Below are 27,730 nucleotides of genomic sequence, written 5' to 3'. Positions count from 1 at the left end.
TTGGGCCCTGTTTACAAAGGTGTGCTAGCATTTTTAGCATGACATAAAAATTAGCATGCACTAACTGTGTAGATGCCCATAGGAATATAATGGGCATCTACACAGTTTGTGACAAGGCTACAGCCCAGAGGTACAAAATGAAACAACAAAATCCTGAACTACGTCTCCCAGAATGCATTGCCCGTCCCAGCAAGGGGAGCCCCAGGGATAGACAAGATGGCTATATACCAACTCTGACCACAAGAGGGGAGAGAAGGAAGAAGCCCAGTTCCCTGGCTCTGTAATCAATACATGATGCCTCCCACCTGTAGAGGGAAGGGTGGGGTGAGAAGCAGGTGGAGGAGGGGGTTAAGGCTGCTGAGCAAGAAGCAGAAGGAGGAGGATGGAATGGGAGCTGGAGAGCCCTGAAGAAGGTAGCACCTAAAGGGGGGAGCTATGTGTTTAAAAGTTTTGATTTAAAACCTGTTGGAAGGAAGAAGCCTGTTTTGATTTGAACTGTTTGCTGTGGGGGAAGGGCGGAGGACTGGAAGAGTTATAAGCCTGGTTCCCCAGCTGTTCCTGTTTGTTGTGTAAGAACTGTGGGAGCTGGAAACCCTGGTTGGACAGGAGGGAACAATTTTGCTTTGGGCCAGCACAGCTTGTGATACGTACTTTGGGCCAGCACTGCTTGTGATACGTACTGTGAAAAGGAAGTATTTCCAAAGGGGACTATTGCAGCCCTCAAGACTTTGGATTGCTGGGTGAGGGGCAGCACTACCCTGCCTGGGGCAGCCCTAACCCAGGGCTGGACTGAAGCTTTTGTTTGTAACTTGGAAACAAAATAAAAAGAAAAGAATATTTGAAAGTATCTGCTGGTGGCAATTTGTGGGGCTTGGATTAATCCTGGGGAGGAGACTTCCTTTCTCCCCCTACTGGCGCAGCGGTCCCGTTTACAAGTTAGAGCATGCTAATTTATAGCATGTGCTAAAAACGCTAGCATGCCTTTGTAAACAGGGCCGCTTAAGTGCAAGGACTCTGCGGCAACTGTTAGAGTGCAGTTTCTTGGGCCCTTTTACTAAGCCACATAGGCGCATACACACATCCTATGTGCGTCAGTTTGGAGTTACCACCCAGATACCACGTGGCACAGGCAAAAATTTCATTTTTTATACGTTTCCGCTACCCGCGCCGGGAAACCAATTTTTATTTCCGGCGTGGGGCGGAAATCGGGTGGTAATTTTCATTCTACATGCAAAGGCTATTACCACACGGTTACCGCGTGAGACCTTACCACTAAGTCAATGGGTGGCGGTAAGGTCTCTGACTCAAAATGGACATGCGCCAATTTTTTTTTGTCTCGCGTCCATTTTCGGTAAAAATAAAAAAAGGCCTTTTTTACAGGCGTGCTGAAAAAATGGATCTGCTGTCATGTGGCAGAAGGACATTTTTCTCCCAAAACACCCAAGTTGCGATTTTCAACACCCCGATTTTAGAGATTTTGCTCCACAGTATGTCCAAATTTCAGGTGGCATGTTGGGGGCATGATTTTGACAGGACAAGGTGGCACCAAAGAATAGTTCTTCTGTAATAATGGAACAGAATGAAAATGTCTAAGTCCAAAATTAAGATGTTTTTAGCTATACCTGTTTCAATCGTGACTAAATTACCAATAGGTATCCTAAATGACGCTTGGATGGATTAAGGCATAGCCTCCCCCTTTACTCTCCCAGTGGTCACTAACCTCCTTCCAGCCCCTTAAAATGTGATAGTGACAGTACAAACAGGCTCTATGACAGCTTCAGATATAATGGCCATTTCTATAAGCGCAGCAAGCAGGTCCCAGGAATAGCCTAGTGGTTGGTACAGTGGACTGCAGAGAAGGGGACCCAGGCTGCTAACCTATTTTAACTGGTACACTTGTGGTAGAAAGTGTGAGCCCTGCAAAACCCACCAAAAACCTACTGTACCCACATATAAGTGACACCTGAAGGCATAAGGCCTATTGTAGTTGTGTATAGTCAGGTATTGTAGGATTTTGGTGGGTTTTGGAATGCTCACCTTACAATAAAAGGAGGTAATGGTGAGATGTGTACCTGGGACCTTTTATGTGAAGCGTACTGCAGTGCTCCCTAGGGTGCCCCACTGCTCTGCTGGGATGTCTGTGTGAACAGTCTACTCAGAATGCTGCCCCCCTTGGATATATATATATATATATATATATATATATATAGATATAGATAGATATATATGCAGAACCTTCAACTCCAGGTGTATGGAGAACATAGAACAGGTAGGGGATGCACAATAATATTTTAACCAATCAATGTCATATCATAGGGCTCCTATTATTGAACTTGTGGGGTGGGGGTGGGAGGAGTTAGGGGTCCTTTTACAAAGGCGCGCTGAAAGATGGCTTGCAGTAGTATAGGAGCAGGTTTTGGGTGCGTGACGATCCATTTTTTAGCATGCCTGAAAAAAAGGCCTTTTAAAAAATGTTTGCCGAAAATGGACGTGCGGCAAAATGAAAATTGCCGCGCGTCCATTTTGGATCTGAGAACTTACTGCCAGCCATTGACCTAGCGGTAGAAACTCACGCAGTAACTGGGCAGTAAGGACCTTCACGTGCCAAATGCCACTTGGTGTGCGTCTGTTACGCACACCCGAAAATAAAAATTATTTTTTGGACGCGTGCCAAAAATGAAATTACCACAAGAGTCATGCAGTAGTCTGTCAGTAACTCCATTTTGCTGTGCATTGGGAGTGCGTAGATGCTTATGCAGCTTAGTAAAAGAACCCCTTAGTAAGGTGTATTAAGGCATGCTAATTGCAATGATAACACACTCTATATCACTGTATTGCATGTCACAGGGAACATAATAATAAGAGGCAAAGTATGCAAATGCATTTCCAAACAGCTCAATATAATCTAAATTATATAATGCAGCTTGTGTGAACAATGCAACTTTCATGGGGCTGCTAACTGGCAGCCTGATGCTCCTGGGTGTCATCTTAAAGGAGCCAGCTTTCTCCTCTACCTCTCCTCTTCCAAAGATACCCCTGAAGACACATTAATGAATGCAGCCAAGCCCCATACCCCCACACTCCCTAGCTGAAAAAGACTTGTACCTTCCACATACCCTATAGACCCCCCCAGGCCTACCTTGAGGTATTCCTAGTGGTTTGCTCCTTCCTGGCCTACACTTGACCACCAAGGATGCCTTAATATAGGCCCAAGAGGCCTACAGGGGGTTTGGAGGGGTATAGGTTTTTGTTGGTGGGGAGATGGGTGGTGGAGGGGCTATTCATTAATGTATCTTAACAGGCTGGTGAGGTGCAGGTTATCTTTGGAAAAGGTTCAGAGGTATCTTCATGGGGATAAGGGAACAGCTTTTTATTTTACATGCTAGTCCCTTTAATAAATGCTTTCTGGGAGCACTGACTTGTGCTTTAGCAGCCTCATGCTCCTGGAGAGCAGAATAATGCAGCTTGTGAGGTTTATTGCAAGTTGCATTATTCCTGTGTTGCTGGAGTCAGTAACCTGTGGTATTGAGATACTGTAACCTAGTGACTTCCTTGGGAAATTAAGGTATGGAAAAATGCCAGTTTTTATTTTACCTTAGTAAGTAACTCTCTTAGCCACATAAACTGATGTGCATTGATAGTTTCATATCTAAGATTTACCAAATCCCTTGAATTTGTCTTTTGTGTGAATTGCTAATTCTTCCCATGATAGCTGCCTCTCTAGGTACACTTACAGTACACTTCTATCCAATGCTGTGAAAAATATTTGAGATTCTATTCAGTTTTTATAGCTCTGTAGATTAAAATACCCCAAATACTTTATCCAACCACTATTAAAAATAATATTTATCTCTAGATCCATGCACTGGCACTCAGCCATAATTAGGAAAAAAACATAAGCAGCCCATTTACACTATATAAGATATTTGGGGACCCTTTAACAAATTCACAGGAGGGCTAACGCACGGGTAGCATACCAAATCGTCACAACCGCCGGGGTAGCACGTGCGCCTGGCAGTAATTCAGAGATGGCGTGCGCTGAATCCCGCAGTAGAAAATATTGTTCTATCTACTACTGCTGGGGCGTTTCTGGTGGTAATTGGCAGCACCTCCACTTTGGCTCGTGCCACATGGCTACCGTGCAGGTAGCGCGTGAGCCTTTACTGCTAAATCAATGGCTGGCGCTAAGGGCTCAGGCCTTAAATAGGCACATGCTAGTTTTAATTTTTGCACATACCCATTTCCCGGCCCATTAAAAAATGGCCTTTTTCCTAGCCACGGTAGAAAGTGGACCAGCACATGCCCAACAGATGTGCCTATACTGCCGCAGGCCACTTTTTACTGTGCCTTTGTAAAAGAACCCCTTAGGGAGGAAGTTATCAACATGGCATCTATTAAATCTGGTTCTTATACCTCAAGTCATTTTTAGCACATGGTCTCATTGCATAAAATGAAACCTCGAAACCTTGTGCTAAAATAACCCAACTCATAGTAAAATAACCAGACTTAAAGTAGCCCACATTGATAAGTTCCCCCTTAAATGATTATACAGAGGTCTGCATAATTATAGGAATGTAATGTAAATTATTGTACATTTTGTCTCTTCCTCTGAAAGCCTTTTCCTACTTTCGAGTCATATCATAGATGACATTGGTTATTTCCGTAAATACACACAAGTATGTCTTATGCATAATTTCTATAGTAGTAGATGCAGTTATCTGTAGTATGAAGGTGCTAGTCATAAACTTATATACATACAGTATAGTATCCTTTGGTTTATTTGTAAGTGCTCAAAATGAAATATGTTTGACAGCTACTGCATGCTTAGATCATTTTTTTTCAAAAAAGAGAATGTTGACCGGAATGTAATTTTCAAAATAACAGGTTCACTAAGAGAATATCTTTCATATCTTAAAGATTTTGTTTTCACTCACATTGCTGACATTGAGCGACCTAACATATTTTGCCTTAATTAGACAGAATGTGTGGTTTCAGAATTTCATAGCCTGTTTACTAAAGCAATACAGATTAATTATTGCACTAGTGGCCTGCACTTCCAAAGAGCATAGGAAGTGTGAGGAGGCATCAGTGAATGGAGAGAGTTGTGTGAGAAAGTGATGTGCAAAGAGAATTATGCATTTTGTTATGAGCTGGCCAATGCCTAATTCGCCTATCCGGTTATTTTTAAAAGTTGTCTGGCCACACAACTCACGCGGAAAGTAATCCTATACAGTTTGGACTATCAGTAATTACACACGTAACTCACTAAGGGGCCCTTTTACTAAGCTGCAGTAAAAAGTGGCCCGTGGTAGGTTTAGAGGGGCATAATCGAACGTGAACGCCCATGTGTAAAAACGTCCATCGCCGGAGACTGCTCCGCGAAGAGGCGAAGCGAACCATAAAATCGAAACGAGATGGCCGTCCATCTTCGGTTTCGATTATACGGTTCGGCCCGCTGAAATCCCATCATTTGTGTCGACTCTAGAGATAGACGACACAAATGGTGAGATCGCTGGACCTAGAGATGGCCGTCCGCGGTTTTCAGCGATAATCGAAACCGCTGCCGGCCATCTCAAAAACGGACCTAATCCAAGCCATTTGGTCGTGGGAGGGGCCAGCATACGTAGTGCACTGGTCCCCCTGAGATGCCTCTATGCCAGCCTCAAATATCATACCTAGCTCCATGACAGCAGTATGCAGGTCCCTGGAGCAATTTTAGTTTAGTTGGTGCTGCAGAGAGCAAAAATCAGAAGAAAAAAAAGAAACATGCAAGTGCAGTCAGGGACGTCCAAATTAAAACAATAGTAATAGTGGGATTTGAACCAGCCACCTTCTGATTACAAGACCTGTGCTCTAACAACTGCACCACTTATTCAGCTGCCAAGACTTCCTTCCCTTTCCATTAAGTCCCTCCAAGTTTCTGTCAGCCAATCACAGCTCGTTTAGCTGACACCGATATCAGGTAAATGAGCTGTGATTGGCTGACAGAAACTTGGAGGGACTTAATGGAAAGGGAAGGAACAGCTAAGCAACTGAATAAGTGCTGCAGTGGTTAGATCACAAGTCTTGTAATCAGAAGGTGGCTGGTTCAAATTCCCCTATTACTATTGTTTTAATTTGGACGTCCCTGACTGCACTTGCATGTTTCTTTTTTTTCTTCTGATTTTTGCTCTCTGCAGCACCAACTAAACTAAAATTGCTCCAGGGACCTGCATACTGCTGTCATGGAGCTAGGTATGGTATTTGAGGCTGACGTAGAGGCTGGAAAAAATATTTAAACAGTTTGTTTTTTAGGGTGGGAGGGGGTTAGTGACCACTGGGGGAGACAGGGGAGATCATCCCCGATTCCCTCCGGTGGTCATCTGGTCAGTTTGGGCACTTTTTGGAAGCTTGGTCATGAAAAAAAAGGACCAACTTTGTGTGGACTAAATGCTCGTCGGGGACGTCTTGCTTCTTTCCATTATCAGGCGCGGAGGTCCATCTGTTAACCACGCCCCAGAACGCCCCTGTCCTGCCTTCGCTACTGTTCGGCCACGCCCCGAGAATTTCACCCGTCCCCGTGACGGAAAGCAGTTGGGGCCGTCCAAATTCAGCTTTCGATTATACCTGTTTTTGAGACGGACGCCCATCTCCTGATTTGTGTCGGAAGATAGGCGTCCGTCTCTTTTGAAAATAAGCTGGTTAGTGGGTGAAATTGGCGATCGCTGGGCAAATTTGTACCGCAACTGGGAAAAAGGCTTTTTTTAAGGGACAGTAAATGGTTGTGAGCTAAAATCAAAAGTAGTGCACAGCTATTTACTGCCTGAGCCCTTACCACCTCCCATTGACCGTTCGGTAAGCACGCAATGCACACCAATGTGGCCATGCTGCCAATTACTGCTAGGAATGTCCCCTCACTAGAAAATAGAAAAATATTTCCTACCACGGGAAACAGCATACACCAACTTTGAAATTACCGCTGGGCCCCTGCACTAACTTGGCGGTAGTATCGATTTGGTGCGTGCTACCTGTGCGTTAGCCCTACCACTGCTTAGTAGAAGGGCCCCCAGAATAATTGCACATGTGCATGTACATGCCAAATTTCTGCCTAAATGCTGTTCTGTAAATGCGTGCATATGTTATATGTGACCATCTCTGGGAAAAGGTGACTAAAGTCTCCAGAAACCAAAAATTAGGTTTTAATGAATTCTGTTAGAGGAAACAATTTGTAATATAACGATCCAAACCCCATTCTTTTATGTGACAAAACACACAACTTTTTCAAATTCCTTTCAGATGGAAAAATCAGCCATGCTCAACATTTTGGATCATGTTTTCCCAGAGATGGTCACATAACTAAATTATATAAACAGTGCCTAAAAAATCAGTGCTGAAAAAAGTGTTAGGCGCTATTCTATAAATGGTACTCAAAGTTATGCAGCTATTTTAATCTACTTTTGCTCCAGAAACTGTTATAGAGAACATTATACCTGTTGCTTTTAAAAGATTTTAAATAATCACTGAAGCCTCAGCTACCCTGAGGAAAGTCATAGGGTCCTGTTTACTAAGGCATGCTAGTGTTTTTGTGTGCACTAAAAATTAGTGCATGCTAATGCTAGAGACACCCATCTATTCCTATGGGCGTCTCTAGTGTTAGCACATGCTAATTTTCAGCGCACGATAAAAACGCTATCATGCCTGCAGCGTAGCTTAGTAAACAGGGTCCATAGTCTTTTACAGGGCACCCAGTCATAATAGCCCTGACAAAGCAGCCTTGTAACAAAATAACCCTTGACATTTCATACCCTAACAAAATAGCCCTTGACAAAATGGCCCCTCCCACAAAACAACCCTTGACAAAATAGCCCCTACACAAAACAGCCCCCTCAGAAAAAATAAACTACAACTGAAATCTTCACTCATAAAGACTCCTACCAGCATTCAATTGCATAAGGCATATATAAATAAACTAATATTCATGATCTGCTCTGCTATTTAAAGAAACTATTCTTCCATCAACATGCTAATATAAAAAAAACAATATTTTCATCATTTTCATAATCTTACCAACCTTATCCTTTTTGGCAAGGTTATTAGGAAAAAAGTGCAGTCCCATATTCTGGGTGGCCTGATCGGGCCCTTTTGTCATGCGGCTAACTTGTCAAGGATTATACTGTGGGCAGGCCATTTTGATAGTGGCTGTTATGTCAGAGACTATTATGTCGGGAGCTTTTTTTGTTTGGAGCTTTTTGTCAGGGCTATTTTGTCGGGGCCATTTTTTCAGGGCTATTTTGAGCAGGTACCCTTTTACAGAAACCGCAATAGGGTTTACTATCACTGGCTTCTACTGGACTGAAAAAACACTAGTGGGAAACAGCTCCCCAATTAGGGAGAAGAAAAGACACTACTGAAAAAAGCAGTCCCTACTATCAATAAATCTCGCATAAGTAAATTGCTCCCTGAACTCAGTCCCACAATAATATTCCCAAAGTTCACTGTTCCTTCAACAGAGCAGAAGTGAAAACAATGCTATGATGAACTGCACTTATCTTGAAAAAGTACATCGCTCCAATGTTCACATGATTCCAAAATTCACACATCGCTTAACAGCTCAAGGTCAACACCTCGGCTGGTATAGTGTTCTCTGCAATAGTTTCTGGAGCAAATGTAGATTAAAATACTTGATTATTTTATTTTGCTCTCCAAGAATAATTTGACAAGGATTTATTGAGCATGACTATGTTTAGGCATGGCCTTTTACACCAACGAAACCCTGGTGTAAATCCTCATGCCTAAGCTAGTCACAGATCCTTTAAATTCTATAACAATGTGGATAAATTAAAGGAACGTTCTTGATCCGCCAATGACCCTCCAATTGCCACACCCTCTTTTTGGAGCCACACCTAAATTTATGCATGTAAATTTTAATTAAAACTAGTTAGCACCAATAATTTGCTTGTTAACATTCCAATTATTGGTGTTTATTGTTTCGTTATTCAATTAAAATCACACACAAAATGGATGCACACCCAAATTTAAAGCCCCATTTATAGAATTTGGAGGATAGTGCATATTTTATATGTAGATGTACACATAAGTGGAGTCTTGGTGGAGCATGAGCAGGAGTCACATACATGTAACTTATAGACTACTGTAAGGTACAGTGTATCCCTGGAACTTTGGTACATGCATTTATACCAGTTCTATGGCTGGCGTATGTTGCACCTAACTTACAGGCACATATTTCATTGTTACCCTAGTATTCTATCAAGGAAGTAGGTGCCTATGCTGCTTTATAGAGTAGGCTCCTACCAGGTGCCGTCTGACCTCCTATTTAAAGGTGACTAGGTACAGAATTACTTCCAAATGACTGGATCTTTTGGGGCCCTTTTATTAAGCTGTGGTAAAAGGGGGCCTGCACTAGCATCAGCACTTGTTTTTGATGCCTGCTGAGGCAGTGGCGTAGCTAGGTGGGGCGTCAGGGGAGCAGCCGCTCCCCCAAATGGAGTTCTGCCGGTGCCAGCGCCTATTTTGTTTCATCCTGTTGCAGTGAAAATGTGTGCCGGCACCAGCTGAAGTCTGCTCTCGCTCCCCCCGCGCCATCAACTTGCTTCATCCTGGCTCCGCTTCTGTGCTGAGGTCCCCCTTTTACTGCAGAGGGTAAAGGGTTGTCTCTTTTAGAGGAAAATAAATGGCTGTGCAGTAAATGAAACACTTACTGCATGGTCACTTTGGAGGGAGCCCTTCAGACGGCGGCAAGGGCGCCCCCGCTAACACAGTGGTAACCAGGCAGTGTGCGGCACTGCTGCCAGTTAAGTTCTGGTGCTACAAATATAGATCATATTTTGTTAGCACCAGAAATGGCACGAGGTAGGGGTAAGAACTACCCTAATCTCAGCACCTTTATAGAATCCAGGGGATAGTGTCAGTGGAGTCACCACTAACGTGTATTCAGTACCATTAATTATTTGGAAAGTGGCTTTGAATATATGAATTAAGTTAAGCACTGGCACTTCATCCACTAATGGTGCCATCTGAAAATCCATCTCAACATCTTTTCGGTTTTGTGGTATATTGTTTTTTTTAATTGACTCATAGGGCCTGCAGGTCATCGGCTCATAAATTTTACTATCATCACTTCCATTAAATCACCAGGCAAAAAAGATGCTAGATTACATTTACTGCAGAAGTTAAAGTTATCTATTTTTGTGTTTTTTTACAAACAGCATTTCTCAAGTTTATATGTAAAGGAAGAGTTATCGTTGGCCTATAAAGTATTACAGTGCTACAATATTTGTAAGGTAATAAAGAGCAAATTTCAGTCATGTGAAGGACAATTCTATGAACTAGGTGGTAACATTTATGTGCCTGTTGCAAGTGTAAATGTTTACAACACTGACATACTCGTGCGTAGGTGTGCATTTATGTGAGTATATGCTAGTCACGTCACCTAAGCACTATTCTGTAAGTGGAAGGGGCATACACATGGGTGAAGCTTGGGTAGGACACAGAATACTGTAATTTATGCACATTTACTAACTAACATTTAGGTGCCTGCCCTTACACAGGCTCTATGACTGGTATACGTACAGGCACCTAAATATTTGGCACATCGATACAAGGTTACACTAATATTCTACAATGGAACCTAGGTGTCTAGGTTTCATTATAGAATATGCTCCTTTCGACTACCCTTGGGATTCCTGAATGGAGGCTCACCATTATAGGATTGTCCTCAAAGATGGTAATTCTATAAAGGGGCACCTATTTGAAGTTTAAGAAAATAAGTGCCTACTTTTTTTGTAGAATACAAGTAGCTGAAAAGGCATAAATACTCATACTTAATTACAAAAGAGCATGTGTAGATTATAAGAACATAAGAATAGCCATACTGGGTCAGACCAACGGTCCATCTAGCCCAGTATTCTGCTTCCAACAGTAACCAATCCAGAAACCCAACAATTTTTATAATCTATACATGAAATTATGTACCCTGTCCCTCTGCCCAAAATCCACCCACCTGAATGGCCTCCTGCAGAGTATGAACCATGATATCTAGGTGCATACTTAGAGAATACCACTTAGGTGGGAAGTTATCAATCTGGGCTACTGTTATTTTACTATTAACCCCAGTTATTGGTAAATAGGTCTCACTGCATAAAATAGGACCTGTTCTAAAACAGTATGAGTTAGTGGTAAAATAACACATCTTAACAGTAGCCCACGCTGATTACTACACCCCTTAGTTGAAAACTGTTCATATTTACACATGTATCTCATTACAAACATGGGTAAATGAATAGAATAGGGGCATTTATGCACTTTCTTGCTGCCCAAAACTAGGTGGCTCCTTACAGAATTACCCTCAAATTGTTTATAATAATGACAGGTTATTCAGAATATATCTATATCTTGTTCAATGTAAAAAAAGTTATTTTTCATTGCAATTAAATTGGATAATTTATAAGTATATAGAATTTAGATTAAGAAAAAAAATGATAAATTTGGCTAGTGGAAGGCCATTCAATAGATCACATGGTTTGGGTAGTTGAATGATGAGGAGAGAATCTGAAAAAAAGGAATAGGCATGCAATACTAGTTCCTGCTTAATAGACTCTTCAGACTTCTCTCTACAGCTTCATCCAGTTCTTCTTCAAGTTCTTCCTTCTTGGACATAGCCAATTTGGACTGGTAATCTCTCACTATTTGGTCTATGTAAGGTGCACTTTGGGTCCCATGAAGCATCAAAGTCCATTCTTTCAGTATGCCTTTTTCTGGCATCCTTCCAACAAACCCAACTTCAAGAACCCAGGTTCCTCTGGGGTCTTCTCCCCAGGTATGAGTTGTCATGAATGGCCACTTGTCAAACCCCACCTTGGCATCATCATCTCTTGGGCGTCGGCTAAGTAATATGGACTTGGTTCCCATCGGTGATGTCATATTGATATTCAGATCACCTCGTCTGGTAGAATTCACAGTTATGACAGCTTGTACATGTTCAAGATAGCGAACAAAGTTCTCCTTCCCCTCACAAGCATCGGTTGTAAGTGTCAGAACTAGTTTGCCACTTGATTGTATTGTCCTAAGGCCAAACAGAAAGAGAGGTTACCTCAGCAAATAATGGCACAACTCCCTTATTCAATTACAGACATTACTACATTTTGCTCTGCATTTTAAAATTAGATTGATATTAATTCAAAGCTCTTGAGATCCTGAATCATAGTTTCTGTAAATCAATACTACACAACCCAGTCCTAGAGGCATGCAGAACAGATTTGGTTTTCAGGATAGCCACAATGGACTACAGGGATTTGCATACACTGGGTATCTAATGTATGGAAATCTATTTCATGCATATTATTATGGCTATCCTGAGAACCAGCTAGGTGTGATTCCAAGACAGGATTAGGAAACAGTGCTATAAACCATAAGATCAGCCTCAGTTTTGGTCAAAATAGAAAGTTCCTGAAATCAGCTTATATAATTTTTAAATAGAGGATATCTTGAAAAAACAATAGGGTAAAAAAAATCTGTTCTTTCTGTTTATAAAGGTGCTTAAAGTTAGGCGCGATTTATAGAATAGCACTTAAATAACCGGGAATCACGACTAACTTTAGGTGCAGGCATTTGCACCAACTGAAATGTATCTCCCTCATTCTATAACAACAAGTATAAATGTTAGGAATGCTCCTTTTCCACCCATGACCCTCCCAGTTTTGAACCCATGCCTAAATTTACATATGCTAAATTCAATTAAATCTAATTAGTGCCAATAATTGCTTGTTAATAAGCCAATTATTGGCACTAACTAGCTCGTTATTCAATTGTGTGTGCAAATTGGGCATGTGCCCAAATTTGCACAGTCAATTTTAAGCAACTTTTATAGAATTTGGGGGAAGAGGCTAAGCCTTCTCCTCTCTTTTGACCATTCACCCAATTGCCACTGCAATTTTTTGTCATAATATGGAAGAAAGTACAGGCCCACTTAATAGTGATAGGTGGAAAGGTTTGTGTGTGCCTCTCTCTCTCTTCCTTTTTTTAGTGTAGAAGACTTTGAGGGGCATAATTGAACGAAAACGTCTATCTCCATGGGCGTTTATCTCCGAGAACGGGTCCGTGAAGGGGCGGACCGAACCGTATTTTCGAAAAAAATAGACGTCCATGTTTTATTCGACAATTTGTGAGCTGGGCATTTTTGTTTTTCAGTGATAATGGAAAATGAAAGCGCCCAGCTCAAAAACGAATAAATCCAAGGCATTTGTTCGTGGGAGGGGCCAGGATTCGTAGTGCACTGGACCCCCTCACATGCCAGGACACCAACCGGGCACCCTAGGGGGCACTTTTACAAAAACAAAAAAACAGGTAAAAGAGCTCCCAGGTGCATAGCACCCTTCCCTTGTGTGTTGAGCCCCCCCAAATCCCTCTCAAAACCCACTGCCCACAAGTCTACACCATTACTATAGCCCTAAGGGGTGAAGGGGGCACCTACATGTGGGTACAGTGGGTTTGGGGGGGTTGGACGACTAATAAGCATTAAGCAGCACAATTGTAACAGGTAGGGGGGATGGGCCTGGGTCCACCTGCCTGAAGTCCACTGCACCCCCTAACAACTCCTCCAGTGACCTGCATACTGCTGCCAGGGAGCTGGGTATGACATTTGAGGGTGAAAATAAAAAGTTGTGAAACATCATTTTTTTGTGGTGGGAGGGGGTTAGTGACCACTGGGGGAGTCAGGGGAGGTCATCCCCGATTCCCTCCAGTGGTCATCTGGTCATTTAGGGCACTTTTTGGGGCTTTATTCGTGAAAAAACAGGGTCCAGGAAAAGTGTCCTAAATTCTAGCTAAAAACGCATACTTTTTTCCCATTATCGGTGAAATGCACCCATCTTTGTTCGGCAGATAACCACGCCCAAGTTCCGCCTTCGCCACACCTCTGACACGCCCCCATCAACTTTTTCCGCATCCGCGACGGAGTGCAGTTGAAAACGTCCAAAAATCGGCTTTCGATTATACCGCTTTATTCGTTTTTGTGAGATAAACGTCCATCTCCCGATTTAGGTCAGAACTTGGGCGCTTTTCTCATTCGATTATAAGCAGGTTTGTATCTAGAGATCCATTTGTGCATTTATTGGGTGGAACTATCTCCTGGTTTCAGTACTTTCCAAATACAGTCTCTGGTCTCTAGACCTAAAGTTCATGCTTTTGTAATACCTGCTATGTTTTTTTTAGCTGTTTTATTTGTTTCCACCTATTCTGTACACTATCCCCCCGGATTCTCTATATAGCATGCCGAATAGTGCACATTAAATCGTGCATGTGGCCAATTTACATGTTCTACTCCATTAGTTAACAAGCCTATTTATTGTTGATAATTGGCCGATAATGACCAATTATCAACAATAATTAGAATGTATGCGTGTGCACCATCAATCAAATCTATGCACGTGATTATAGAATTTAGGGAGCACACCTAGTGCAGGCTTTTACACCAGCTTTTCACTGGCAGAAATGGCTGTGCCTAAATCTAGGCATGTCTACCCGGCCTATGTGCTATTCTACAAACCGCTTCTGAATGTCGATGCGACTTATAGAATACTGCTAGGTACACAAATTGGCCATATATAGAAACCATCCCTATGGGGAAATTCTATAGGGCACCTCCATTTAGTCACTCTGAGGACATGTGGTGCAAGCCTATTCAAGAATGGCATCTGGACACCCAGATGCTATTATAAAACAATAGCGTGGCCTGGTAACGACATGCCTAAAATGACACAGATCTAGTGTTAGTGCAAGCACCTACATGCAACAGAAACATGACTATGTACTGCTCATGCTGTGCCCATGTGTATTCCCCCTTGCATCTGCATGCTATGGGCTGTATTCTCTAACGGTTATGCTCCTAAATTTATGAGCATAATTTATGCTTCTAAATTTACGCTTATAAATTTAGGAGTGCAATTTATGCTCCTAAATGTATATAGGAACATAGTTTATGGTCGTAATTTATGCTCATAAATTTAGGAGTGTAAGTTTTAGGAGCGTAAAATAAGGCCCTATGTGTTAGGTGTGCAGTTACAGAATAGTGAGTAAAATGTATGATTATGAGCATAAGAGCAAGAATTCTTGACATTTACATGTGAAAGAGGCAGGCATCTAAATTATAGAATTTACTTTCACATTTCCAAATTGTATAGATCAGTGAGTGAACTCTTGTATAGAGCACTGAATGAACTCTTGCAAACCATTTCATGTACATATGTGACAAAATGGTAAGCAATCATAGGAATCAGGGCTCGGGTGTTTTGATGAGAGGATTGGCATTATACATGTAAGTACTCATTATCTTTGAACAATATTGAGTATTTACATGTATTTTTCTAACACAGGCTTACACGATTCCACAGATGATTAAGAAGTGGGACCTTAGCTCATCACTACTGTATTGGAAGCAACGGGACTAGGTGGCAGATCTTCTCTGCATATGCGGTGCTCTGCTCTTAGACTCATAAATTTTGGGGGCTAGTAAACTCTACCCCTTTTGCTATTACAGATATCCTGTTTGGATATACCTATGTGTTTATTGAGGGCAAGTTCACTTACAGCATCAAGACAAGTAATATGATTGATTAAATGATGACTTTTAGCTGCCGGCTCCACTTGAGATAAATAAGAGGTACTTATTTGTCAACAAACAGGACTGGAATAGGTACACATATCATGGGACATTTTAATAGTAAAAGTTAACTTATGAACTGTGGGAAGGCTCTCTTATTTTTTAATTTACTGTTTTTGGTGAAGGGTGTTTCTCCCACCTGATTAAATAGGGGCACATCAGATAGAGAGACCCACCAAAGTTGACAGTCTAAGGAATTTTTGTTTCTTTTTTTTCATGTCAGAGTACAAATAAAAACTGAGGTGTTGAGGAGACCACTATGTTTTGGAAGGGTCATGCTTTTAGATCTTTGCTTTGGGAGAGCTGTTCTGTGCTGCACTATTGAATGATGTCATCCACCAGTGTAACTGACTCAGTCTTAGCAAGAAATGAAATTTACTCAAACAATTGTTGCATGAAAACATTAAAAATTGGAAAAAGATAAAGATGCCATAATATATATCATAAAAAAATATGGTGTAGAAATACTTTATAGCACTGGAGAAAAAGCTTTCTTTCAGTTTTCAACGTAAGCATGCTTTTAGGAGGACAAAAAATTGTTTTCTTGTTCACAAAATACTGAGTTGTCTATAAGATAGTGAAAAGGCCACACACACTGTGTAATCGATAGGCATTACTTCACTTGAGCTGATGCCTGACCTTAACTTAAGGACTAAGTGTTTATGGGCTTCATTCTTACATATTGATGTTTTTTGCCTCATCAATAACAATAGGTTGCAGAATATATCTTTGTCTGTTTCTACTAACTGACAATGTTGCTAAGGTACAGTATAAATCATATAGTACCCAATGTTGCTAGAGTATTTTGGTTTTGTGACTAAATATAAGATGTGATTAAATACCGAATGTGTTTCTGCCATTAAAAAAATCCTTCCAGAAAATAAAGCAATTAGCACTGACTGAGGAAAGGATCCGTTTCATGTCCTTTCTCTCCAGGCAGAGTTGTACATTTTTTTTGTTGTTGTTAAAAGGCATAACAGTATTAAATAAATTAGGAATTTTATGGTCTGGCTAGGTATGCCTTCACTTACTTTAGTGTCTGGAAAACACAATTTTAATGCTACACAGCCTAGGAATACAGATCTTTTTTTTCTTCTAATTTTCATTTAATTGGTGAGGGATTTCATTTGTTTCATGTCTAAAAAGAGCCATTAGCGAAGGTGACAGACCTCATGCGTCACTTAGATAGGATTTTAAATAGTGCTGGGGAGAAGCCACTTGTCTTGGTACACGTGGGTACCAATGACATAGGAAAATCTGGAAGGTAGTTTTTGGGAGCCAAATTTAGGCATATGGCAGATGAAGTTCAATGTTGACAAGTGCAAAGTGATGCATGTGGGTAAGAGGAACCCGAATTATAGCTACGTCTTGCAAGGTTCCGCGTTAGGAGTTACGGATCAAGAAAGGGATCTGGGTGTCGTCGTCGATGATACGCTGAAACCTTCTGCTCAGTGTGCTGCTGCGGCTAGGAAAGCGAATAGAATGTTGGGTGTTATTAAGAAGGGTATGGAGTCCAGGTGTGCGGATGTTATAATGCCGTTGTATCGCTCCATGGTGCGACCGCACCTGGAGTATTGTGTTCAGTACTGGTCTCCGTATCTCAAAAAAGATATAGTAGAATTGGAAAAGGTACAGCGAAGGGCGACGAAAATGATAGTGGGGATGGGACGACTTTCCTATGAAGAGAGGCTGAGAAGGCTAGGGCTTTTCAGCTTGGAGAAGAGACGGCTGAGGGGAGATATGATAGAAGTGTATAAAATAATGAGTGGAATGGATCGGGTGGATGTGAAGCGACTGTTCACGCTATCCAAAAATACTAGGACTAGAGGGCATGAGTTGAAGCTACAGTGTGGTAAATTTAAAACGAATCGGAGAAAATTTTTCTTCACCCAACGTGTAATTAGACTCTGGAATTCATTGCCGGAGAACGTGGTACGGGCGGTTAGCTTGACGGAGTTTAAAAAGGGGTTAGATAGATTCCTAAAGGACAAGTCCATAGACCGCTATTAAATGGACTGGAAAAATTCCTCATTTTTAGGTATAACTTGTCTGGAATGTTTTTACGTTTGGGGAGCGTGCCAGGTGCCCTTGACCTGGATTGGCCACTGTCGGTGACAGGATGCTGGGCTAGATGGACCTTTGGTCTTTCCCAGTATGGCACTACTTATGTACTTATGTACTTATTATAAAGTCATTTTTAAAAAATCTATAAATCTAAAGGTCATTCAGAACCTAGATCAAATCTACCGTGCCAGCACTAACTTCCAAAACAAGGATCCTATCTATGAAATAGCAGTGCCTTAAATATTATAGTGGGGCCCTAAAATACCAATACATTTATCAAGAAAGCTGATCAAGCCAAATTACTACAGAATGCTGGCCAGCCCAACTACTGATATTCAGTATATACCCCTGAATTCTATAAATGACAACTGAAGTTCCACGCACAAATCAGCATGTGTAGCTCATTTGTATGTGGAACTTAATTCGTTAACAAGCCAATCAGTGCCAATAATTGGATGTTAAGCAGTTATCAGTAGCATTTGGCATTAATTAGGATTTATGTGCATAGTTCGCTAAATGAATTCTGTAAAGTAATGAGCATAAATCGGGCTGCACAGATCTCAAAAGTAAGTGCGGCCATGGAAGGGACATGGGTGGGTTGTGGGCTTCTTAAAATTTACGCACAGTGTTATAGAATATGCCCAACCCATGCCTTAATTAGTCATGTGGTTTTACATCAGGCTTTAGTTGGCATAAATAGCCTCGACTAAATTTAGTCACAGGAATGGGCACTATGCATATTCTGTAAACTGCGCCTAACTTTAGGTGAGGTTTATAGAATAGCACTAAGCACGTTTTTTTTTCAGCACTGATTATTTAGGATCTATATATAGAATTCCCCCTATAGTGCCACTGAACATTAGCAATGACTGCCACAGCATTATCTGGCTAGTGTCAGGACAGTCTGGGGGCAGAGTCAGAGTACACCTGGAAGTTATCTGGGTACAGATATTCACTGCCAGCACCTAGATACCTAACTGGGTATGATGGACCGCATAGAATTCAATCCTAACTAGGCCTGGTTAGCTATCCAGGTGCAGCACTGAATATCAGCCGTAACCAAATAACTTCCAGGTGCTACCAAACATCCATATATTCAATGTCAGTACCTAGAAAGGTGCTGGAACTTAATATCAGGGCTAAATTTAGCCTACAGCAGTCAGTGCTTACAAGAACGCTGACCGCCTTGGGCTGAACATTGCCTCAATTAAAATTACACACTGCTAATTAGATATGCATTCCTGGAAAATACTCAAAGCTGTTTATCCGGATAAGGGTAGCTGTTATTCAGATAAATGACTAAACCAGCACTGGCCATGGATATCCAGTTGTGCTACCTATTGCCTTAGATACCTACTTAGATTATAAGCCCTCCAGGGATAGGAATATACCCAGTGGCGTACCAAGGGGGGGGGCCGTCCACCCCAGGTGCACGCCGCTGGGGGGTGCCGCAGCGTGCGCCTGCTGTGAGAGTTCACTAACTTCTCTCGGTCGCTGCAGCTCCCTCTGCCCTGGAACAGGTTACTTCCTGTTCCGGGGCAAAGGGAGCTGCAGCGAACGAGCAAAGTTAGTAAACTAGCAGCAGGCGTGTGCTGCGCCCCCCCCCCCCCCAGCGGCATGCACCCAGGGGGGGGCTCTTTCACGGGGGGTCTTTCGCCAGGGGGGGGGGGGGGGGCGCTGCACCCGGGGGGCGGGGCACCGCCCCGGGTGTCCACCCCCCTAGGAACGCCACTGAATATACCTACTCTTCCTGAATGTAACTTGCCTTCAGCTACAACTGAAAAAAAGGCATGAGTCAAATCCAAAATTGCCTCCCTTCCTTTCACCTAGATAGCAGTGATATTTATGCCACCATCAGGAAAAAAATACCTGTATAAAGGTAAGACAGAAATATTGCTGTCCATCTCTATCTGGTTAGCTATCAGTATCGCTGCCATCCGCACAGTATAAGCAATTTCTGCTCTACCCTGATACTGAACGCTACTCGTCATCTGCATACAGCACAGCCAGTGTTTAAAACAAATACCAACAACAGAGTTTAAATATGGCACAGTTCATTTTTATTTGGGGGGGGGGGGGGGTGCAGGCCGAAAGGATTCTATATTTTCTTATACTTGGAGGTCCTGGAGCCTTCTAATGTATTATATTTTAAAATAATAAAAAATGGAACCTTTAACATTCTGCATTTCATAAAATTGTAGAATGATAACGTAGAAATGAGTTCATGGAATCATGTACAGTATAACTACATTGTGTTAAGTTTTAGATGGCAAGCTATCCATAAAGCTCAATGTTTTAAACTTTTTGTTTCATTTATTTTATTACATATACATTTTTTATTTTAATAAAATTAGAAAAAAAATAGAAACCCACAGATCAAAGTGCTTCTCCTCAATTAAACCAGAAAATGACCACATATTTCCATGTTCATATTTATAATGCATTCTTGAGGTATCTGATTACTGTTAATATGTAGTTTATTTTTCAAAAAGTAACTTTTTCTTTATACCCTGAGGTGACCCCTGACCTGTGCCCAGGAGCACAATATGGCTGCTGCTCACTTAGCCAAGGAATTCTTGGCAGGGGTTGGGAGGGTGGCCCCATCATCAAGCCTGGCCTGGTGTGCTTTATACAGCTATGAAGTGGGTTGAACCAGCCAGTCAACCAGCCCAGGGGTGACACAGACCAAGGCAAAGCCTGCAATGACTTTAAGGGATTGGGTGAACTCCTAGTTGTCCCCTTCTTTCACAGCTCAATGCCAATGTTTCACCTTTTCAATCATGTCACAAGATTGATGTGGCCAGGGGCTTATCCAGACACTCAGTTTTGGGTGGGCCTGTGTCCAAGATGGGTGGGCAGAAGAACCCCACCCCATCCCATAGTTAATTTGGTCTCTCCTCTCGCCTGCATGCCATATGGTCTCTCAAATATCCCTCCTCTCCTGCACACCTTTTAAATTTCAGATTTTCAGTGAGGAGCAACTAATACACACTACTCATGTAGGCCCCACATCCTTCCCACTGATGCAGCTTCCTGTTTCTGCATAGGCGGGAATATGTCAGAGGGAAGGCTGTGGGGCTGGTGTAAGCAGTATGTATCAGTCGCTGCTTTCTGCAGGCGAAGATCTGCTATTTATAAGGTATGCAGGAGGGACAGTTGTTGGGAGTTTTCAGCTTGTGAATCTCTGCCAACCACATCATAGGTGTGCTGCTACTGGTGGGCCTGAGCTCAAAGTGGGTGGGCCTGGGCCCACCCAAGCCCACCCTTGGCTACGCCACTGGATGTGGCTATCTCAAAGAGCCAGATCAAAGATAGTGAATGAGGGATGGAAGGGTTGGGGTGGAAAGAAACTCTTTTGTTTCCACTTTTGGAGTTGTGGGGCCTGATATTTAAAATGGTTTAACCAAGCAGGAGAGGCTTCTGCCCAGTTTAATTGCACTGATCTTGTGATCCCAGGATTTGTTTTTGTGGCACATTACCAGGTAGTGCCACTGAAAATCTAGGGAGACTGCCATGGTACTATCCATATAAGACTAGATTTACCTGGTTAGTGACAATGTTCAGTCTGCTAACAGGGTAAGCATCTGGATAAAGCTAAAACAGCAAAAGTGCTGTCAGAACCATGGAAACTGGGGTTTCATCTCAGTATATCACAAATGAAAATTAACGTTTTAAAATTTTCCATCCAATCGAGTCATTTCTGATCAATTATATATTGTGAGATAGCTTCCGGTCAACTAATCTCTAATTTAAAAGCCTCTTGAAATAAAAATGCTTTTAGCTATTTCAGAAATTCTACATAGTTCTTTCCATTATGAATTTTCTCCAAGAGTCTATTCCACAATATAACCCCTCCCCATAAAACATTCTTGTCCTGTTTTTATCCACACAGATGTGTTTAACAGATGGCACATCCAAGAGGGGTTTATTGCTAGAATGGAGAGACCGTTGAGGACAATAAACTCTCAATAAAGTTGCCAGTGTGAGATGATCCTCATTATTCACCAATTTGTGAATAAGAATCAAGATTTTAAATTGTGAATGCCATTTTACTGGCAACCAGTGAACTTATATCAGAACTGGGCTAATATGTTCAAATTTAGGTGTCTATTCAGCTCATTTTCGAAAGTGATCGCTGCCATCTTCCGGCACAAATCGGGAGATGGCCGGCGATCTCCTGAACCCGGCGAAATCTGTATTATCGAAAGCCGATTTTGGCCGGTTTCAACTGCTTTCCGTCGCGGAGCCGGCGAAACATCAAGGGGGCGTGTCGGTAGGATAGTGATGGAAGGACGGGGGCGGGATGGGGGCATGCTCACAAGATGGCCGGCTTCGCCCGATAATGGGAAAAAAAGCCAGGCTTGACGAACATTTTGCCGCCTTTACTTGGTCCCTTTTTTGTCATGACCAAGCTTCAAAAAGGAGCCCCAACTGACCAAATGACCACCGGAGGGAATCGGTGATGACCTCTCCTTACTCCCCCAGTGGTCACGAACCCCCTCCCACCCCAAAAAAAACTTTTTTGCCATCCTCAAATGTCATACCCAGCTCCCTGATAGCAGTATGCAAGTCCCTGGAGCAGTTCTTAGTGGGTGCAGTGCACTTCAGACAGGTGGACCCAGGCCCAACCCCCCCTACCTGTTACACTTGTGGTGGTAAATGTTGAGCCCTCAAAAAAACCCAAAAATCCACTGTACCCACATCTAGGTGCCCCCCTTCACTTCTTAGGGCTATGGTAATGGTGTAGAGTTGTGGGGAGTGGGTTTTGGGGGGCTAAACAACCAAGGGAAAGGAGCTCTGCACCTGGGAGCTATTTATTTTTTATTTTAGAAGTGCCCCCTAGGGTGCCCGGCTGGTGTCCTGGCATGTCAGGGGGCCAGTGCACTACAAATGCTGGCTCCTCCCATGACCAAATACCTTGCATTTCGCCGGGTTTGAGATCACCGGCATTTTTTTCCATTATGGCCGAAAACCGATGACGGCCAGCTCAAACCCAGCAAACTCAGACATTTGGCTGGGCCCAACCATATTAGTGAAGAAAAAGATGGCCGGCCATCTTTTTCGAAAATACGATTGGCTCCGCCTGCTTGCGGCACCGGCACCGGAGATGGCTGCGCATAGAGATAGCCGGCGCCGTTCGATTATGCCCTTCTTTGTCAACAATCCTGCCAATGCAGTTTGTGTTACTTGAAGTGATTTAATCATATAACCAGGAACTCCCAATAATAATGCATTACAGTAATCAGATAATAGCATGTATAGGCATGAATCACCATTCTAAAATTAACTTCTGATAATAAATCTCATAATCTGTTTAAAAACTTAATCTCATCTTTTATCACAATTGTCATTTTTCTTAACTCAAATTGCTGTGGAAAAATCATGCCCGACCTATTGGAGAGGATCATGATCTGAGCTTTTGCCATATTAAGCTTGAGTCTATTATCTGTCATCCAGCTTTTTATTGTTGACACAAATAGTCTCATGCAATTCAATGCATCTTCAATTGGAAAAAAAGAATTGTATATCATAAGTATATATCTGGTAGGACAGTCCTAACCCTATGAGGAGCTTACAAAGAGACAGCAAATAAATATTTAACAGCACAGGTGATAGGGCTGAACCCTGGGGGACTCCTGAGTGAATCTCCTTCCACTCAGAAGATCCCCGAAGGGTCGGAAAAAACTCTCCCAGTCTAAAAAGATTTAAACCATGCAAAAAGATTTCCCTAATACCTATTTCCTCTAAAGAATTCAATAAAAGTCCATGATGTATTGCATCAAAACCATGAACTATTAAATTTAGACCAGAGGATCTGGCTAACACTTGCTATTACAGCTGAGATGAGTCTTCCTTACCTATTAAACAGAACTAAATGGTAGGGTAAAGAGGGTGTGGGGTCAGGCCAATCATGACACACACAGCTGGATGAGACCAGTTTACCTCAGTCACCACTGAGTATTTCAAAGGGTAAGTGAGTTCAGACACATCCCTTGCCCCTCAATGAGTTTAGACCTGCTATTTAGATATTGGCAGGTTTTTTAAATCATCTTTATTGACACCATCAAAATGTGGCCATGAACATTCATATAGATGAAAACCCAAAGAAAGTAACCTAAGTTTAACAAGAATATACAGTGCAAACTCTTGATGTCAATTTTCCTTATACATCGTGAGAACAACCAACGTCCTAGCCTCCCCCTCCCCCCAACCTTCAATATACATTAAACATTTAAGATTCTACTGCGTCAGACTGAAGTAAGAGTGTCCCAGAACGGTGCCCATGTCTTGCAAAAAAGATCTCTACTTTTTGAGGACAAGTTAGAAATACCTTTACATTCCAAAGTGCACAGTAAGATCATGACTGATCACCAGTGCACCACTGTAGGGCACTCCGCACCCAGCCAAAACTGCAAAATCAACTTTTTTGCTATCAATACTAAGTGTTTCAAGAAAACTTTGAGGCCAGCTGGAGAAGATCCACCAACTCCAAAGCTCATCAAAGAGCTGTTGCGCAACGGGTTTCCAAGAAATCTTCCAACACGGTGACACATGTTCACTAAATTGGGTCCAAAAGAAATACACCGCAGGACAGTTCAAGAACATATGACCCAAATGTGTTCCCCCGCTGCAACACTTTTGACACTTGTCATCCTCCCTTAAAGTGGCTCGAAAGGCCCGATGTGGAGACACATATAATCAAAATATAAATTTGTATTGCAATTCCCACCAAACAGCATTCTCTGAAACAATAATCTGTCATTAAGCAAGATTTCAACTGTTCAGCCTGAATGTCCACCCCCAACTCCCTTTACCATTGCTGAGACAGCGGAGCATAATCATAATCCTGAGTGGTGTCCTACAAATATGAATGATAGTATTTGTATGGGATAGACAATTGTGTATCTAAGCCAAACGAAGCAATGGGCAAAGTTTCAATGTGAATGTTGCATTTGAGCATAAGCAAAAAGGTTCCAGGGGCCCAGATGGAACGCCTCACAAAGATCTGCAAATGAATTCAGAGTCCCTTCATCTGTCAGATCATGATATAAATAATGTATTCTGCTGTCTGCCCATCGTCGGAAATCTGGGGAAGTGCCTCCCACCGGGAAATCACTGCATAAGTGCCTGAACATTACGAACTGAATATCTTCCCTGAAGCAGTTGAGGCAAAACACAGTGCTATGTCAGAAGGTTGCACATTTACGCACATAACTAAGAAAACTGTATATAATGGGTGCATTCCCGACACTTAGCTGCACACACTTATGCCAGCTTTATGGCTACTATAAATGCTCATACTTAAGTACATATGCGTACATACAGTGGGGGAAATAAGTATTTGATCCCTTGCTGATTTTGTAAGTTTGCCCACTGACAAAGACATGAGCAGCCCATAATTGAAGGGTAGGTTATTGGTAACAGTGAGAGATAGCACATCACAAATTAAATCCGGAAAATCACATTGTGGAAAGTATATGAATTTATTTGCATTCTGCAGAGGGAAATAAGTATTTGATCCCCCACCAACCAGTAAGAGATCTGGCCCCTACAGACCAGGTAGATGCTCCAAATCAACTCGTTACCTGCATGACAGACAGCTGTCGGCAATGGTCACCTGTATGAAAGACACCTGTCCACAGACTCAGTGAATCAGTCAGACTCTAACCTCTACAAAATGGCCAAGAGCAAGGAGCTGTCTAAGGATGTCAGGGACAAGATCATACACCTGCACAAGGCTGGAATGGGCTACAAAACCATCAGTAAGACGCTGGGCGAGAAGGAGACAACTGTTGGTGCCATAGTAAGAAAATGGAAGAAGTACAAAATGACTGTCAATCGACAAAGATCTGGGGCTCCACGCAAAATCTCACCTCGTGGGGTATCCTTGATCATGAGGAAGGTTAGAAATCAGCCTACAACTACAAGGGGGGAACTTGTCAATGATCTCAAGGCAGCTGGGACCACTGTCACCACGAAAACCATTGGTAACACATTACGACATAACGGATTGCAATCCTGCAGTGCCCGCAAGGTCCCCCTGCTCCGGAAGGCACATGTGACGGCCCGTCTGAAGTTTGCCAGTGAACACCTGGATGATGCCGAGAGTGATTGGGAGAAGGTGCTGTGGTCAGATGAGACAAAAATTGAGCTCTTTGGCATGAACTCAACTCGCCGTGTTTGGAGGAAGAGAAATGCTGCCTATGACCCAAAGAACACCATCCCCACTGTCAAGCATGGAGGTGGAAATGTTATGTTTTGGGGGTGTTTCTCTGCTAAGGGCACAGGACTACTTCACCGCATCAATGGGAGAATGGATGGGGCCATGTACCGTACAATTCTGAGTGACAACCTCCTTCCCTCCGCCAGGGCCTTAAAAATGGGTCGTGGCTGGGTCTTCCAGCACGACAATGACCCAAAACATACAGCCAAGGCAACAAAGGAGTGGCTCAGGAAGAAGCACATTAGGGTCATGGAGTGGCCTAGCCAGTCACCAGACCTTAATCCCATTGAAAACTTATGGAGGGAGCTGAAGATGCGAGTTGCCAAGCGACAGCCCAGAACTCTTAATGATTTAGAGATGATCTGCAAAGAGGAGTGGACCAAAATTCCTCCTGACATGTGTGCAAACCTCATCATCAACTACAGAAGACGTCTGACCGCTGTGCTTGCCAACAAGGGTTTTGCCACCAAGTATTAGGTCTTGTTTGCCAGAGGGATTAAATACTTATTTCCCTCTGCAGAATGCAAATAAATTCATATACTTTCCACAATGTGATTTTCCGGATTTAATTTGTGATGTGCTATCTCTCACTGTTACCAATAACCTACCCTTCAATTATGGGCTGCTCATGTCTTTGTCAGTGGGCAAACTTACAAAATCAGCAAGGGATCAAATACTTATTTCCCCCACTGTATATACTCAGTTACGCAGGACTCTACACATATATGTATATATCAGGTGCTCTGCTCTTTGCCTCTCCCCTGTCCCTCCCCTCCCCCAACCCAACTTCCTTGCTACACTTATTATTGCAAATATTGAAAAATATTCAATATTAGCCAATCGTATCTATGTGTATGTTTTTAAATTGCAAACAATGGGAAATATTGTTAATACTGTAAACATAAGTGAAATGTTTCAAGGCCCTTTGCTCAGACACATTATAGCAGTTCTTATGAGTTATATGTAAACATGCTCTGCAACCTCAAAAATCCAACTTTCCTCCAACAACAGCTACAGGTCAGAACTAAGACATATCTCCATGAAAGTCACCTTACACAAAATATTCTGATTCTCATGTCATCTGAGCAACAGAAACTTACATCTCTCCACTACCAGACATATTGTGAAATAATACAAACCTGAAAAAAATCCTACCTCAGTATATATGTAGCAAACCTGTCATAAAAGAGCAAAACTAATTCCTACGAGTTAAACAGTAAGAACCATACTTATTGATAGGCAGCACTACAAATATTACACTGGACCCTAGAACACTAATACACCTACTGCCAGTAAAACAGAACAATGGGATTGCTACAGAGGTCTACACAGAAACTATAGGCAAACAGAATACCACATCCTGGTCATATTCAAAGCACAGACGGACCCTTAGCAAATACAGAACAAGGGATCACACATTAGAAACTGAAATATGAAGTAAAAAATTGAACTGGGAACCCCAAGAAGTCAAACTCAGCATGTGCCGCTAAATTGGAGAAATAAAAATAGAAATGTGTTTCCTCTAACATATTGCAGTTAATACATTCAAACTAAAAACATTTTTATTCTACCTTGGTTGTCTAGCCATTTCATTTTTCCAATCATGTTGGTCCCAGTCAGTCCTTTTTTTGTACCAGTATGCACCGGTATAGTGTACAGGCACCTTTTTTTCCAAATTTCTGTTCTACCCCCTGGAAATCTATATACCCGAAGTCGCAGCGGTGAAATGGCAGCAGTAAAAGCTGCAAGCAGGCAGGCTCACCTCCGTCCTTCACTTAACTGCCCTC

General features: G+C 42.3%; 1 protein-coding gene across 2 annotated transcripts in view; it reads right to left on the bottom strand.

Annotated features, from left to right (window-relative positions):
• Positions 1–11,574: 11,574 nt before the first annotated feature.
• Positions 11,575–27,730, bottom strand: part of PCSK2 (proprotein convertase subtilisin/kexin type 2) — a 333,492-nt gene continuing 317,336 nt past the window's right edge. For both annotated transcript variants that reach the window (XM_030196350.1, XM_030196351.1), the window contains one exon: positions 11,575–12,061. In XM_030196350.1, the coding sequence (XP_030052210.1) occupies positions 11,575–12,061 (487 nt within the window). The remainder of the gene's footprint in view (positions 12,062–27,730) is intronic.

Source organism: Microcaecilia unicolor, chromosome 3, assembly GCF_901765095.1.
Source record: "Microcaecilia unicolor chromosome 3, aMicUni1.1, whole genome shotgun sequence".
Lineage (NCBI taxonomy): Eukaryota > Metazoa > Chordata > Amphibia > Gymnophiona > Siphonopidae > Microcaecilia > Microcaecilia unicolor.
The sequence above is the reverse complement of the archived record's forward strand: the minus strand, read 5'-3'. Positions and strand labels throughout refer to the sequence as shown.